This window comes from Odontomachus brunneus, unplaced genomic scaffold, assembly GCF_010583005.1.
Source record: "Odontomachus brunneus isolate Ranch 3 - 2012 unplaced genomic scaffold, Obru_v1 Obru_scaffold_005, whole genome shotgun sequence".
In the NCBI taxonomy this organism is placed as follows: Eukaryota; Metazoa; Arthropoda; class Insecta; order Hymenoptera; family Formicidae; genus Odontomachus; species Odontomachus brunneus.
This window is the reverse complement of record NW_022639455.1, coordinates 1,748,563-1,762,646: the sequence shown is the minus strand read 5'-3', so window position 1 is coordinate 1,762,646 and position 14,084 is coordinate 1,748,563. Positions and strand designations below refer to the sequence as shown.

Below are 14,084 nucleotides of genomic sequence, written 5' to 3'. Positions count from 1 at the left end.
TATTTCAATATATATATATATATATATATATATATATATATATATATATATATATATATATATATATATATCTTCAATACCGTGCACGTGTCATTACCTTTACCTGTCCGGTTCGCCGACTGCGCGCGATGTCAAAATCGATAATGCCGTACCTCGTAATTCAGAATTCGCGCTCTGCCGATCGACTGATCCGCCGTAATTGTTTTGCGGTTCGCGGCGTGCAGCATCATATTCTGATTTCGCGTTTAACAAACAACAGAAAAAAACAAGGCTTCTTCCTTTCAAAATTCATTCAGTCGATGAAAGTGCTGTGTCATACAATCAGTGGCGGAAACGTCGCAGCAGTTTCTTTTTATTCTTCCAGTGAATTTCGTAACGTTTATGTGTCCAATGAGGAAATATCGCCTGTATTAGATAACTTTAATAATCGTTACGTAAAACTTGTGTCTCTCCGAGTGAGACACATGGATTTGAATTCAGAGTTGGACGTGAGTTCTTTAGTGGAGAGAACAAAAAATTGCGATTACAAATACAACATCACATGCATATCATATAATTCTACCGAGATTCTAAATTCAAAGTATCTCGTGTGAGACAAGTTTCAAGTAACTACTGTAAAACGGATTCTTGTTTTGGAAATTCTCTGAGGATGAATCTTCTTTCCTATCGCGAAGTTACTGAATGTGTTGTATATATAAAGTGTGAGAGTGTGTTGTGTATATATAAAGTTCATCAGGGCAAGCGTCCTGCAATCTTTCTGCCACATCAACTGTATGTAAACAAACGCGATTTTGTTTTAATAAAAAGATTAATACTGCAACACGGTCTCCGATGATCTGTTCGCGAGACGTAATACGAAACTATTCGACACAGATGATCCGCGCGACGATACAACACACGTCGTGCCATGCGATCGCTTCCGATGTTGATAGGCAGAAGCGCTGTTGTGACATATGACACTTTGAAAGGTCAAATAGTTACATTTAATAGCGAATATGCAATGCAAAGATGCGCGGAAGTACCCGAAATATTATATGTCTCTCGCCTCTCTGTGTGTGTATGTGTGTGTGTGTCGCGATATCCCGTTGTCGATCGTCATCGGGACGCAAATGCACCTTACGTGCGCTAGAAGAAGGAAGTGAGCCCAATGAATCGATCGTGCAAAAATGCTATTGAGTCTCTGTCACGTCTTTCCGGTGTCTGATATTCACACTGAGAGAAAAAAATAGTTGGAATAACTATAATTTCACTATATTTTATAGTTCGTTTTGGCCTCAAACATATATTTATAGTTCATCTAAACATGAAGATATAGTAGAATGAACACAGATTTATAGTCACCATCTTATTACTCTATATATATGGTAAAGCACCTTTTGGGAATATAGTTACATGTACCTATATTTGCCAAATATTCCAATTGTATCGACTATATAAAATAGTTAATTTCTCTTACCATTCAATATTTGCTACCTTACTATATTTTTTATTTCAAATAATTATAATTCTTGGTAAAAATTTTACACGGGTCAGTTATACTATGCTTATATTGTAAATATTACAAATATTATAGTAACATTTACTATAAAAATTATATTCCTAACTATAATCTTTTTACTGTGCCATTATAGTTCCAAATATCATATATTTTTCTCTCAGTGCAGGTTTCGAGACACGTTTTTTTTTGGGGAAGAGAGAATTAACCCCGACTGGCGATCGATCAGTCGACACGTGACCTGTCAGGCCTTTATCTCGTGTATCCATGTATTTCGGGATACTCTATGTTACAGAGTGACGCAAAATATCCCATACCTCGTGTATATGTAGATCAGGAGGTCGAACTGAACACAAAATGCCTCTGCCACATTTGCAAACGGCCGTTTCCTGCGTTATTAATTAAAGAAAATTCGCGATGCGCGTCAAATGAGTTGCGATAACGACGCCTGTCGTCGTGTGTTCGCAGATCGGGTCAAACTGAACATGTTCTTTACCATTTTGCAAATAACGATTTTCGAGATGTTCATTGAAGAACATCGGTGCATTGTCGCGCACAATCGTCTGCCAATCTTCTTTAATTCACAACTCACAAATCTACACGGTTACTCGCACTGAGAGAAAAATGTTTGGTACTTGTAACTATAATCATATAGAGAAATAATTACTATAAATTATGGTTAACCATTTTTAGTCAATTGCACCATAATTTTAGTGATAATAACCTTATATGCATATTACTACTATTATCTTCGTGTTGGAACAACCAAAAAATATAGCCCAATTTGGTGCCAATTATATTTTTTGGTTGTTTCAACACGAAGATAATAGTAGTAACATGCATATAAGGTTATTATCGCTAAAATTATAGTGCAATTGATTAAAAATGGTTAGCCATAATTTATAGTAATTATTTCTCTATATGATTATAGTTACAACTATCAAACATTTTTCTCTCAGTGCGCAAAATAGTATAAAGACTTTTATATTAAAAAATAGTATAAGAACTTTTTTGTTCAGTTTGACCTAATCTGCATGTACACAAGGTTTTTCAACACGAACATAATAGTAGTAACATGCATATAAGGTTATTATCGCTAAAATTATAGTGCAATTGATTAAAAATGGTTAGCCATAATTTATAGTAATTATTTCTCTATATGATTATAGTTACAACTATCAAACATTTTTCTCTCAGTGCGCAAAATAGTATAAAGACTTTTATATTAAAAAATAGTATAAGAACTTTTTTGTTCAGTTTAACCTAATCTGCATGTACACAAGGATACATGCACTTTGCGTCAGATGCTCTGTGTGTATGTGTGTGTGTGTGGGTGTGTGTGTGTGTGTGTATAAAGGGTGTATTATGTGTGCGTGTATGAGTGTGTGGATGTATTTATCGCACGTGTATCCGCACAAGCGCGTTGTATCGCTCCCTTAGGGAACAATTCCTATTCCGCGGATAGAAGAGTCGCCAAAGCGAAAGAGGTGGCGAATTTCTCGATTGTGGGAGCTCGTGTTCCGCATGCACAGCACGCACACGCGTTATCTAACACGTATATGCTGTTTGATATCGGATACATGCACGCGCGTTACACCAACGTTCCGCCTTATTAAGCATTTGCAACTCTTTTGCAGATAAGTCGAGCGGAGAGAAAACAACGGCATTTGACGTAAGTAGAAAAAAAGACATTTCACTGATCAAATAGTAATTGTTGTCGCTGTCGAGACGCGACAACTTTATCTTATTTTTTTTCAAGAGGAGACGCCAGCGTCGCGCAATTTAATTTAACCTGAGCATTCGCGTCGGTTTCGATTCCGCACCGTGTATCACCGTGTCGCAAGACCGCTTGTAATATATTCAACGTAACACTAATTTTAATGTAACGTAACGCAACGTTCAATCCAAATAATGTATCTCATTTTTTATGAGTATTCTCTCTTTCTACACATTCCATCCTTCCACGTGTTCCACGCGCATTATCTTTGGCGTAACACAACTTTCATTCCGAATAATGTGCTTTTAGAAGGAAAGTCTCTCGGCGGAGAGGCGTCGCTCCGATTCACAGTGCCGCTGTATCTCATGGTCCTTTAATTCCCTCCCACTGGCGTCGCTCCGCTTTCGCGTCAGATCCGCGTATTACGCGGGCGCGGATTGCCGATCGCGATCGTTGCATTTCTCATTCCGCAATTACAGCCGAGCGCGCGGCTCGTTAAAATTTCAAGCAGAACCTGAAATTGAGCGTTAACGCGCCGAGGACCGAATTAGCGTTTCCTCGAATAGGAGGAAGAGGATCGCGTCGGGAATAAACCGGCATTCTGCCGCCCGAGCGTTCGTTGGAAGTCAATCAATACGAATCACATATCGGCTTCCTCTAATTTTCTATTTGCGGCCGGTTTCGCACCCGCCAGGTGCGCACTCTCGCGCGCACGGTGGCTTGTGTTTACTCGCGGAATCACTTCTATTTTTGCGGCGGTCCGAGTCAATTCGCCCGTCATATCGGCGATCCGTGCTCGCCGCGAAGCGAGCCGGGCATCTCGGCAGACGCGCAAAATTCGCAAAAAGCGGGTCGTCAACTTCGCGGCTCGTCGCGAGACGAGCCGGCCAGAAACGAAAAGTCACGACGGATCATGAGAACGATTATCGCGAGTATCACGGTTCACGGTTCGTGTCACGGATGCAACCGCGAGCGGTGAGCGCGCACGAGAGAAGGCGACGAGAGGCGGCAGCTATTTTCCAAACAGAGCGGCTCTCACAATTACTTTTATCTGTCGCGCAATGATTCAGTCGAATGCTCAACTCGGGGCGGGGGGGGAGGGAGAGGACAACTTTTTCTTTGTGCATTTATACGTTAAATATCAACGAACAATACATTTGGCGATACGCGCGATACACGGTCTTGCGTAACGCGAGAGTGAGCTGGTCGGAGCTGATTGAAACACGTATAACGTCGAATTGTAGCTGGTAATAACAATTCGCGACGCAACTCTGCGATGCGATTCTTTGAAGGCGACAGTTCTTTTTTTTTCTTTTCTTTTAATGCGAACTCAATTTTTTTAAACACAAATGAAGCGAACGCACGTTGTGCGTGATACATTGTCGATTGTTTTTGCAGAGTTTAGTGGTGCAACATGGCACCACAGGTGGCAAGGCCCCCGTGGGGGTATCGAGAAACAAGTCGGAACGAGAGAGAAAGATCGGCCATCGGAGAGTGGGTGTGGGAGGTGAAATCACGTATAAGAAGGTACGTCAAATGATTCCAACGGACGCGATCTCAGATCCTGCGCTTAGGATCTGTCGCTGCGCGAATGAAGTTGCAAGCTATTGAGTCAAATTTGAACGAAGTAAAAGTATCAACACCTGGTCACACTAATAACGCTTAATACTTAATTCTGGACATCGTTTTGTTTCTTATAAAAAGGAATATTTAAGCTTTTAACGTAGAACATATGTCTATGTATTCTCTATATTGAAAGTCGCAAAGTATTCGCATTTAAAGACCAAAATAATAATGTTTAGAGTTAGGTAGCAGTGTTATTAGTATGCAGACGTCGGTACTTTTACCTTAGTAACTTCATCACATGGACGAGACGCTTCGAATGAATTAAATATGCGTTCTTTTATATCGTACGCAGATCCAAACCACACAAATCATGGGATCGATCCAGCTGGGCATACAGCACGCGGTCGGCGGTCTCGCGAGCAAACCTGAGCGTGACTTGTTGATGCAGGACTTCATGACGGTGGAGACAACGAATTTTCCCAGCGAGGGATCGAATCACACTCCGGCCCATCACTTCTCGGAGTTTAAATTTAAGAACTACGCGCCCATTGCATTTCGTTACTTTAGGGATCTCTTTGGCATTCAACCGGACGACTTTTTGGTGAGAGAAAGAGAGAGAGCTGAAGAAAGAACGTTGTTCAGAAGTCTTTTTCAGATGTAAATACTGCATGCTTACTGTCGAAATTTTGTGTGCTAATGGCAGAATTTTTCTCACCATAGATGTCGATGTGTAGCGCGCCGCTGCGCGAGTTGTCGAATCCTGGCGCTAGTGGAAGTATCTTTTATCTAACGGAAGATGATGAATTTATCATAAAGACTGTACAACACAAAGAAGGCGAGTTTCTACAAACTCTACTTCCAGGATATTACATGGTACGTATTTCCCGAGAGTCCGATTAGAACACGCGATATTAGTTTGTACAGATAATTCAGTAATGCCGATTTTGTTCTCTCCCGCAGAATCTGAATCAGAATCCAAGAACATTGTTGCCAAAGTTTTTTGGATTGTATTGCTATCGGTGTAATAGTAAGAATGTTAGGTTAGTGGCTATGAATAATCTTTTACCCTCGTCCGTAAAATTGCATCAGAAGTATGATCTGAAGGGATCGACGTACAAGAGGAAGGTTCGTAATGTTACACACGTATATTCTCGAGCTCTATCGTCCACCACTCATTTTTCGATGCGCGCAACATGTGTCGCGAGATATCACGAGATTAAATTGAAAATTCCAGGCATCGAAATTAGAGCGCTCGAAGTCTTCTCCGACGTATAAGGACCTGGATTTCATCGAGCATCACCCGGAGGGAATCTTTCTAGAGGCCGATACGTATGGCGCGCTGGTGAAAACTATACAACGCGATTGTCGCGTGCTGGAGAGCTTCAAAATCATGGATTACTCGTTGCTCGTCGGGATCCATAATCTTGATTATGCCGCGAAGGAAAAAGCTGTAAGTAATCGTGCAATGCGTGCCTCCCTTCCTCTCAGCATCACGATGAACATCGATAATGACGCATCTTTCACGCACTATATTGTAGCAAGAACAAAGATTATCGGCGAGCGCCGACGAAGAAGGGGAAATGGGTGGCGAAAGCGGCGGATTCATTCACGTTGAGAGGGAAAAAGAAAGGGAAGACAAAATAGGCGCCGCCGCCGCTTTGAATCGATCACGCAGTATAAACCGTCAAAGGTTGGTTGCTCATAGTACCGCGATGGAGAGTATTCAGGCTGAAAGCGAGCCGATAGACGAAGAGGATGATGTACCGTAAGTATCATATTTATACGGCCTACCCGCGTCGAGAGATATATCGCTCGACTCGAATAAATATCACATTTGCGTTTCTCACTCTCTTTCTCTCTTTTTCTTTCTCTCTGCCCTAACAGTTCAGGCGGCATTCCTGCCAGGAACGCGCGTGGTGAACGTCTCTTATTATTCCTTGGCATTATCGACATTCTACAAAGCTACAGGCTGAAGAAAAAACTCGAACATACGTGGAAATCAATGATACATGACGGAGTGAGTAACATATATATATGTATATTAGATCTCTTTTTCTTGAATTCAATTTCTTCTTCTTTTTCTCTCTTTTCTCCATCTCTCTTTCTCTCAACTTTTGTTGATGTCTACGTGTCGCAAGTGATGTAGAAAAAATGTCTTTTACTTTCTCAGGATACTGTATCGGTTCATCGGCCAGGATTTTACGCGCAACGCTTTCAAGACTTCATGGCCAAGACAGTATTCAAGAAAATACCGTCACGTAAGTACCATCCGAATCAACCTGTCCTAGCAGCTTTGACCACAAGGTTAACGCTCAGCAAAGCTCACTAATTCGTGAGTGAATTTACGCTCACTCACCTTACCGGTAGCCATTGTCTTCTGGTTGATCACGTCAACTCGCCAATGATATAAAAAGAAAGAAAAAGAATGAAAAGGGATAATCGGCTTCCTTGTAAAAGTATAAGACGAAAAAAAAATATAAACTCCAAGCAGGTTAACTAGTCATTAGAAATATTTTAATTATGGGATAGTGAAAATTACGAGTCGCCACCTGCCCGTCTTCTGTTATTGAGAAAGCTATCGGTATTGTGATTCAACCATATGCAATGCTATCGACTTATATATACATATAACTTTTATTGACGCTTTTGAGACATATTTCAAAGACTCAATGCAAGAAGGAAATGGGAATAGAGTAAAATTAGTTTGTTTTAAGTGATGAAGCTCAAACTGGTACTTAGAATATCTCTATTGTCATATTATTATCACTATCGTGTAATTAGTAAGGTACTTATATATATTGTTATTTAAGGGTCATATTCCAATCATCATAGAGCAGTAAGTCCGTAAGCTAGAGATATACATATATATTTTTCAGCCTTCTCGTTATACGGTTCACTACGAAACGTGTAACTCGTCCATTCGATTTCACTTGTACATACATATATACATATGTTCCTTTAGCTGATGAGTGACGAATTATATATTCGTTAACGAATCGGTACCGATGAGAGCCTAACGAAACGTTAGCTTCCAAAAGTATCTAATAATAACAGTAATACGTATTATTGGTGAATCGATGCGATTCCAAATCTGAATGAATTCCTCATCTAGTTTACACATCACGTCTTGAAAAATGTTGAAAGCGCAGAGACGAACGACTCGAATTTTGTCCTTCGCAAATTTTATCACAGACAGAGATTTTTAGCCGTCCAGAAAAATATTCTAACGATTACGAGTAACGTTTTAAGATATTTGAGTGACTGCAGAGAATGCGACGAGTATTTCATGCGGATATCCGAAAAAGAAAATATCTCTTATGGTTATATTTGATGAAAAAGAAGAAAAAACAACATTATTGCTCTGTCAGTGCCTTGTATAGTTTAACGAAGTAACATCGCAAATCAAAACGTGACCGCTCTCTACTCGACTGCAATCAAAACAATAGAAAAAGTAAGGAAACGCTCCAATCAGCAATACTCAATTCGATCCGACGCAGAATTTTTTGGATATCTGCATTCGTTTTAGGATCAGTGTTATGAATAAGAGACATCTTGGGTTTATGAGTGTCAGCTGATCATTTTTGGGTTTTGTTTCGGTGTAACTAATTGCTAACACAATACACGTATTTTATTATACGTAATTTCTTCATTTCTTTTGATTTGGCTTTATTTTCTTTTTTTTTCTTCCTTAACGAGATTTGGTTTCGCAAATCCAGCCTCATTATGCATTTCATGTTTTCCTCCGCACAGTTTTGATTTCGATACTTTCAGTATACGGGAAAAGATTTAAAGAAATGATCGATCACTGGTGTCCACAGGTATAGCTGAGTATTTTTTCTATATAAACGATAATGTTACACTGTCGGAACTGTCATCGACATTTTAGCGAAGTCATGATGTTAGACTTCGAGCCATATTTCGGATTTAGACGTGCACCGTCTCGATAGCGATATCTCTGTGGATATTGCAACGAACGATGATGCAATTAAAAATCCTTTGCCTGCCATTAACTTTCTTACTCGATCTAGTTTATAGCGTAGATTAATGATATGTGTGCACTTGTTACTACACGAGACGCGTCACGATCTAGTTTTTATGGATTGAAATTTTGATCGATAATATCATGCATAGCAAAGTTCCACGAGAGTCCCTCGCTTTTTACCGTAGGGAGCAAAAGACTTTCAAAGATAAAAGTTTCTATTTTACCAATGCGCCAAAGCAATCATTGATCTTTTCATCCATTAGAGCATATACTGGTAGAAAAGGTACAGTAGAACGCACGAAATGTACATCCGTATAAAGCACACGTACACAAGTTCACACGCGCACACACACACACACACACACACACACACGCGCGCGCGCGCGCGCACACACATATATGTACACGCACACATAGAAATAGCTTGATTGACAAAACTGCCTATACAGAAAACAGACCGAGTGCCAAAACAGTTATCTCTATAGAGACTCTCTATAGAGGCATTGCAATCGATTTCGTGCGAGCTACATACCTGTATAGAGAGAAACCTTTGCGATGTAAATATTGTTGGATATATACATATATATACACACACATATATATATACATACATATATATATTTTTTTGGCAAGAGTAGCGAGTAGGACCGCGCGTGGGTGTACGATTAATTTGAGAAAGAGTGCGAGAGTGTGCGAGAGCGAGAATTTACCGGTAGAAAAGTAGATCTTTTTTTATTGTGAAAATATTCAGCTATCGACTGAACGTGGGCACCATTGTACATATTTATATATTTTGCAATAAACATTTTCGCTGTTTACAACTTCATTTCATTTATAAGCCCACCCAAGTACACTTACTTGTAACCCACTGTTACTGTACTACTACCACTATCACCATCACTACGAATACTACTATACTAATACTACTATCGCCACTGCTGCTACTACTACTACTGTTACGACAATTAATACCACTATTATTTGCCATTATCATCTGTTATTACTACAACTACCGTCAGTCATCACTATTACTACTATTACTACTACTGTCACGTATACCGTCATACATTATATCTCGACATCGTTCTTCTTCTGACTACAAACTCACATAGCCCCACATCTTTATTCATAACATCTTTATTCATAATGATTAAGTTTCTCGCACCATCTTCGCGTTTACACTTTGTGTATTGTCTTAACATTGTATCATGCGATGTGTTTGTTGTTTGTGTTACGTACGTTTGCGTTTTGTTGAAATCACCTGTCACCTATACTTGGCGATGTAATCTTAATGAATAGATTATGCAGACTGACAGCTGATCGAGAAAGTGCCCGGAGAAAGGTCGCGTAATAGTTCCAATAATCGCTGTAGTTACCTTGGTTTACTTTGATTGGACACTACGACTTGGTCGCGACGGCTCGCGACGCACGAGCCGCGCGAATCTTCGATCTTGTAGTAACGAGATCTTCATTTCGACGGAAGATAGACGGTAGATTCGCGACGGTGTCCACGACGATACACTGACAGACATTCCCTGTCCGAGTACAGGAGGGGAATCGAGGTCGCTATAGAGTCGCTTTGTGTTTCAACTTTGACACGTTTTGGAGAACTAGATGTACCCTTGGCTTTCTCTTTAATGTGTCTATCTATTCTCGGCAGTCCCTATGATTTTTGTCGTACATGATCATCGTTATAATCCGCGCGCGGTATACGTAAATCATATTATATACGGAGTTAGCTAAATGTTGATGTTTCTGTGTCCCGTGCACTTCTTTCCGTGTCGACTCCCAATGACCTCATCTGACCTGCTACTACTACTACTACTACTACTACTACTACTACTACTACTACTACCACTACTACTACTACCGATCGAAACTCGAAAATCGAATACCAAAAGTGGACCTGCCTGAGATTAAGGGGAATCACCGCAAATTCCGTAACCTCGTCACCAGCTACATAGGTAACTCTGTCTATGTGTGCGTCCATCTGTCCATTTCTGTGCGAATGTATTTACGTTTGTTCTGTCTCTTTCTATCTTTTTTGTTCATAACGATCCTGTCTGCCTGTTGTGTACGCATATATCTTCTTAGGAATGATACGTTTCTCACGCTCTGTTTCTCGATTCTGCTCATTGCGTGGATCGGTCTCGCCTCTCTCGACCGTCACCAAGACGCAAATTTTGCACAATCAGCGAACGTGGAACGGTCGCGCCAAAGATCTCTCCCGGTGAAAAAGAGATTCGAGTGATCACGGAGAATTGTTTGCGCGAGCGAATTCACGATAGATGCTGAATTCCTTTGCATGCGGCACTCGCGAGGACAAGCTGCTGAATATCTCACAGTACAGTGTCTCAATATTTGCATAGAATTTTTTCGCTCGTTTGATACTCTTCATTATATTGTACTTGGAAAAGACAAAGTTTCGAGAATCATTTCTCGCATTTACTCACTAACGCGTATGTATGTGTATGAATTTTGGACAAAATTTGCCGAGCATTTATATCAAAGAGATCTCTCGAGAATCGCCTTTGCGACGCGTCGCAAACGCGAATTCAAGCGACAGAGTTGCACGAACGAGAATCCTTCGAATATCTTCGTCGCGAGTGCGCTTCTCTTCTTCTTCCTTCTCCTCTTTTTCTCTCTCTCTCTCTCTCTCTCTCTTTCTCTCTTTCTATTTCTGTCGCTTCTGCAACCATTGCCTGTGAGTGTTGTGAGCCTGATGCGTGTAATATCTTGTTTTCTTTTTCTTTCTTTCTTTTCTTCATCACTCTTCACACTTATCCGTTCCTCGCCACACACGTTCTCGCTCACAGACACAGATCTCGTAACGAACCCGAGAATCTCTTTCTCTCTCTTTTTCACGAGACTTTTTCAACTTCATCTCCCCTGATATCCAAGAACACGACGATGAAACTTTTTTCATTACACACTATATCTTCTCGCGTTAACGTCTCGCTGGTCGAACCGACGAGAGGAAGCTCGATGCCGAAAACACGCGTTTGCCCTTCTACCCCTCTCGAAAAAAAACACCGGCATAATTTGTTCACCAAACTTGTCTATACAAACTCACGCGCAACCCCTCGAAAAGTCTCTCTTCCCTCCTCCCACCCTACTCACGTCACATCCGATATACAGCAATTAGTTTAGCCTAGACATACCCTGCAATCACGGCACGGACCGATAAGCTAATCGATCACAGACTGAACGTTTGTACGATTTTTACAAGAGACATATTTATTTTTATATATTATCTACATATATACATGCATAAAATATATTTCTACAGAAGCCAGCACATTTCTCATGTACGTATGTACTTCCTTTATGTGATACTAATTACTTAGGCATGGACTATATAAGACAGTAGTACACGAGTGACGATATCGTTGATCGTAAAGGAGAGAAAAGGAAAAATAGAGGAAAGAAAGATAGAGCTCCCGCTGGACAGCAAGCGAGAGCCGTGAATGTTGTCGACCTGACTAGTCTGTATTTATCCATACGCATAATGTATATTAGACACTCTTACGTATCTGCGATCAGTATCTAATTACAATCTAATTAACGTATGCAAAGATACTCGCGCGATAGTGTTTGGGCGTGTCGCCAACAGTAGACTAGCAAAATCGTAGAGCCGAGAAAAGAAAAGCGTTTAGACATATTGGGTTGTGTACGTTGTTGTGAGAAAAAGTACACTTGAAAATTTCTCACGAAGAAACACGAAGTTTATTTCTGTGGATTAAAGTTTATTTCCGCGAAGTAAACTTTATATACATAAATAAATGTTCAAGTATTTAAAGCATTCTTCTCTCAGTGTAGTAAAAGAAATTTCGGTTTTCTCGCAAGTAAAACGAAACAATGATTCTTATGTCGTTGTAATTTTACGAAACAATGTACGCAAAAGATGACAGAAAATCGTACATCAAAGTGGCATGTTTCGTAAAAAATATAATCGTTCCATTTTACCTGAAAAATCCGCAATTGCTCATTACACAACCCAATAAAAAATTAGTCGTGGCAGACAGTGCTGTAGCGAGACTCATTGTTCGGAGAAAGTATCTGGAAAATCGTATGGTTTGGAGGTAAAATTGTGATTGGGGGGCTGCGCAATTCATTTTCTTGATTGATCTTGGAATTGGCTCCGACGTAAAGCCGCGCTCGCCCGAGCGCGAATTTTGGACCGGCGAGGACATAACGCGGGAATTGTTCGCGCGCGAAAGAGAAAGAGAGAGAGAAAGGAGCAATTTCCACGATAAGACTGAACGATCACCGGTAGAGCGACTCGCGTTATTCTTTGATACTAACAATTACGCCCGTTGGTGGCCCTCTTGTCTTGTTTGAGTTTGAAGGTGACGCGCGTCCTTCCGATCCTTGCTACGGTACTGATGTCAGCTTCTGTAGCGTAACACACACGTTTGAATATCTCCCCTCCCCCCTTTGTACAGGCGTACTTGACATAATTAATTTCCAAATCGGTCCTTGAGAATAACATCGGTGTTCTTTTCTTTCGTGCACGAGTGCGCGCGGATTATTGTAGCGCCGTACGTTTTGTGTTGCAGCCTTGAAACATTCCCCGTCGAAGAGGAAAAGCATCACCAGACCGCTGAGGCCATTGGACGGCGACTTCGATTCGACCGGTGAGTGCGCTAAGTTCCGACCCGAGCCGCGGCTCCACTCGGTTCTCTTACCGTTTACTCGACTCTTTGCGCTTGTTTTGTGAATATCACGAATGACACGAGTTGACCGGTTTTCGGAACATCGTCGGCGATGAACCGCGTGTACGCTCGTTATCTTCTGCAGACTCTTGAACACGGAGAAAAACGATACGGTTGGTCCGCGCATAAATCCGCTTGTGTCAGCCAGATACTGACACTGAATCCGACTGGCACGGCCAGACTTCTGCGCGGACCAAGTGATTGATTAAAGAGGAGATACGAAACAAAATATTTAACAATTAGCGGTTTTTACGTTCATTCAAAGTCACACGCGATAGTGGAATTGATTGGACAGTCGATCTCCCTCATTCGCCGTCAATTCGAGAGACTCCAGACGTTTCGCGCGGGAAACGCGCGAGCCTCTGCTTCCGAAAATCGTGCCGAGGATACCGAACGAGACGCTCTTTCACGGTTCTATTATTGGCTTTGCGCTGGATTTCACGTATGTAGCCGGGCACAGCGATCAGTGCAGTAAATTTAGTTGCGGCATACCCATGTTACCCGCTTCCAAGGCATTCACGACGGTACCGATGCGCGAAGACGCGAAGGGCTCCAGCTGAAGCCCGATCCCGTTCCCGAGCTCTCCTCCTCTTCCCCCCCCCCCCCCCC

The 14,084-nt window shown here is 41.3% G+C and overlaps 1 protein-coding gene across 15 annotated transcripts in view; it reads left to right on the top strand.

Annotated features, from left to right (window-relative positions):
• The window catches only part of LOC116850486 (phosphatidylinositol 4-phosphate 5-kinase type-1 alpha), a 48,369-nt gene that overhangs the window by 8,159 nt on the left and 26,126 nt on the right, over positions 1–14,084 (top strand). For 11 of the 15 annotated variants that reach the window (XM_032828909.1, XM_032828834.1, XM_032828826.1 and 8 more), the window contains exons 2-12: positions 3,133–3,167; positions 4,611–4,739; positions 5,131–5,379; positions 5,499–5,651; positions 5,739–5,903; positions 6,013–6,228; positions 6,317–6,543; positions 6,663–6,795; positions 6,949–7,036; positions 10,662–10,724; positions 13,320–13,397. In XM_032828909.1, coding sequence (XP_032684800.1) covers positions 3,133–3,167; positions 4,611–4,739; positions 5,131–5,379; positions 5,499–5,651; positions 5,739–5,903; positions 6,013–6,228; positions 6,317–6,543; positions 6,663–6,795; positions 6,949–7,036; positions 10,662–10,724; positions 13,320–13,397 — 1,536 coding nt within the window. The remainder of the gene's footprint in view (positions 1–3,132; positions 3,168–4,610; positions 4,740–5,130; positions 5,380–5,498; positions 5,652–5,738; positions 5,904–6,012; positions 6,229–6,316; positions 6,544–6,662; positions 6,796–6,948; positions 7,037–10,661; positions 10,725–13,319; positions 13,398–14,084) is intronic. The other 4 variants (XM_032828845.1, XM_032828855.1, XM_032828928.1 and 1 more) reach the window with 1 other exon arrangement.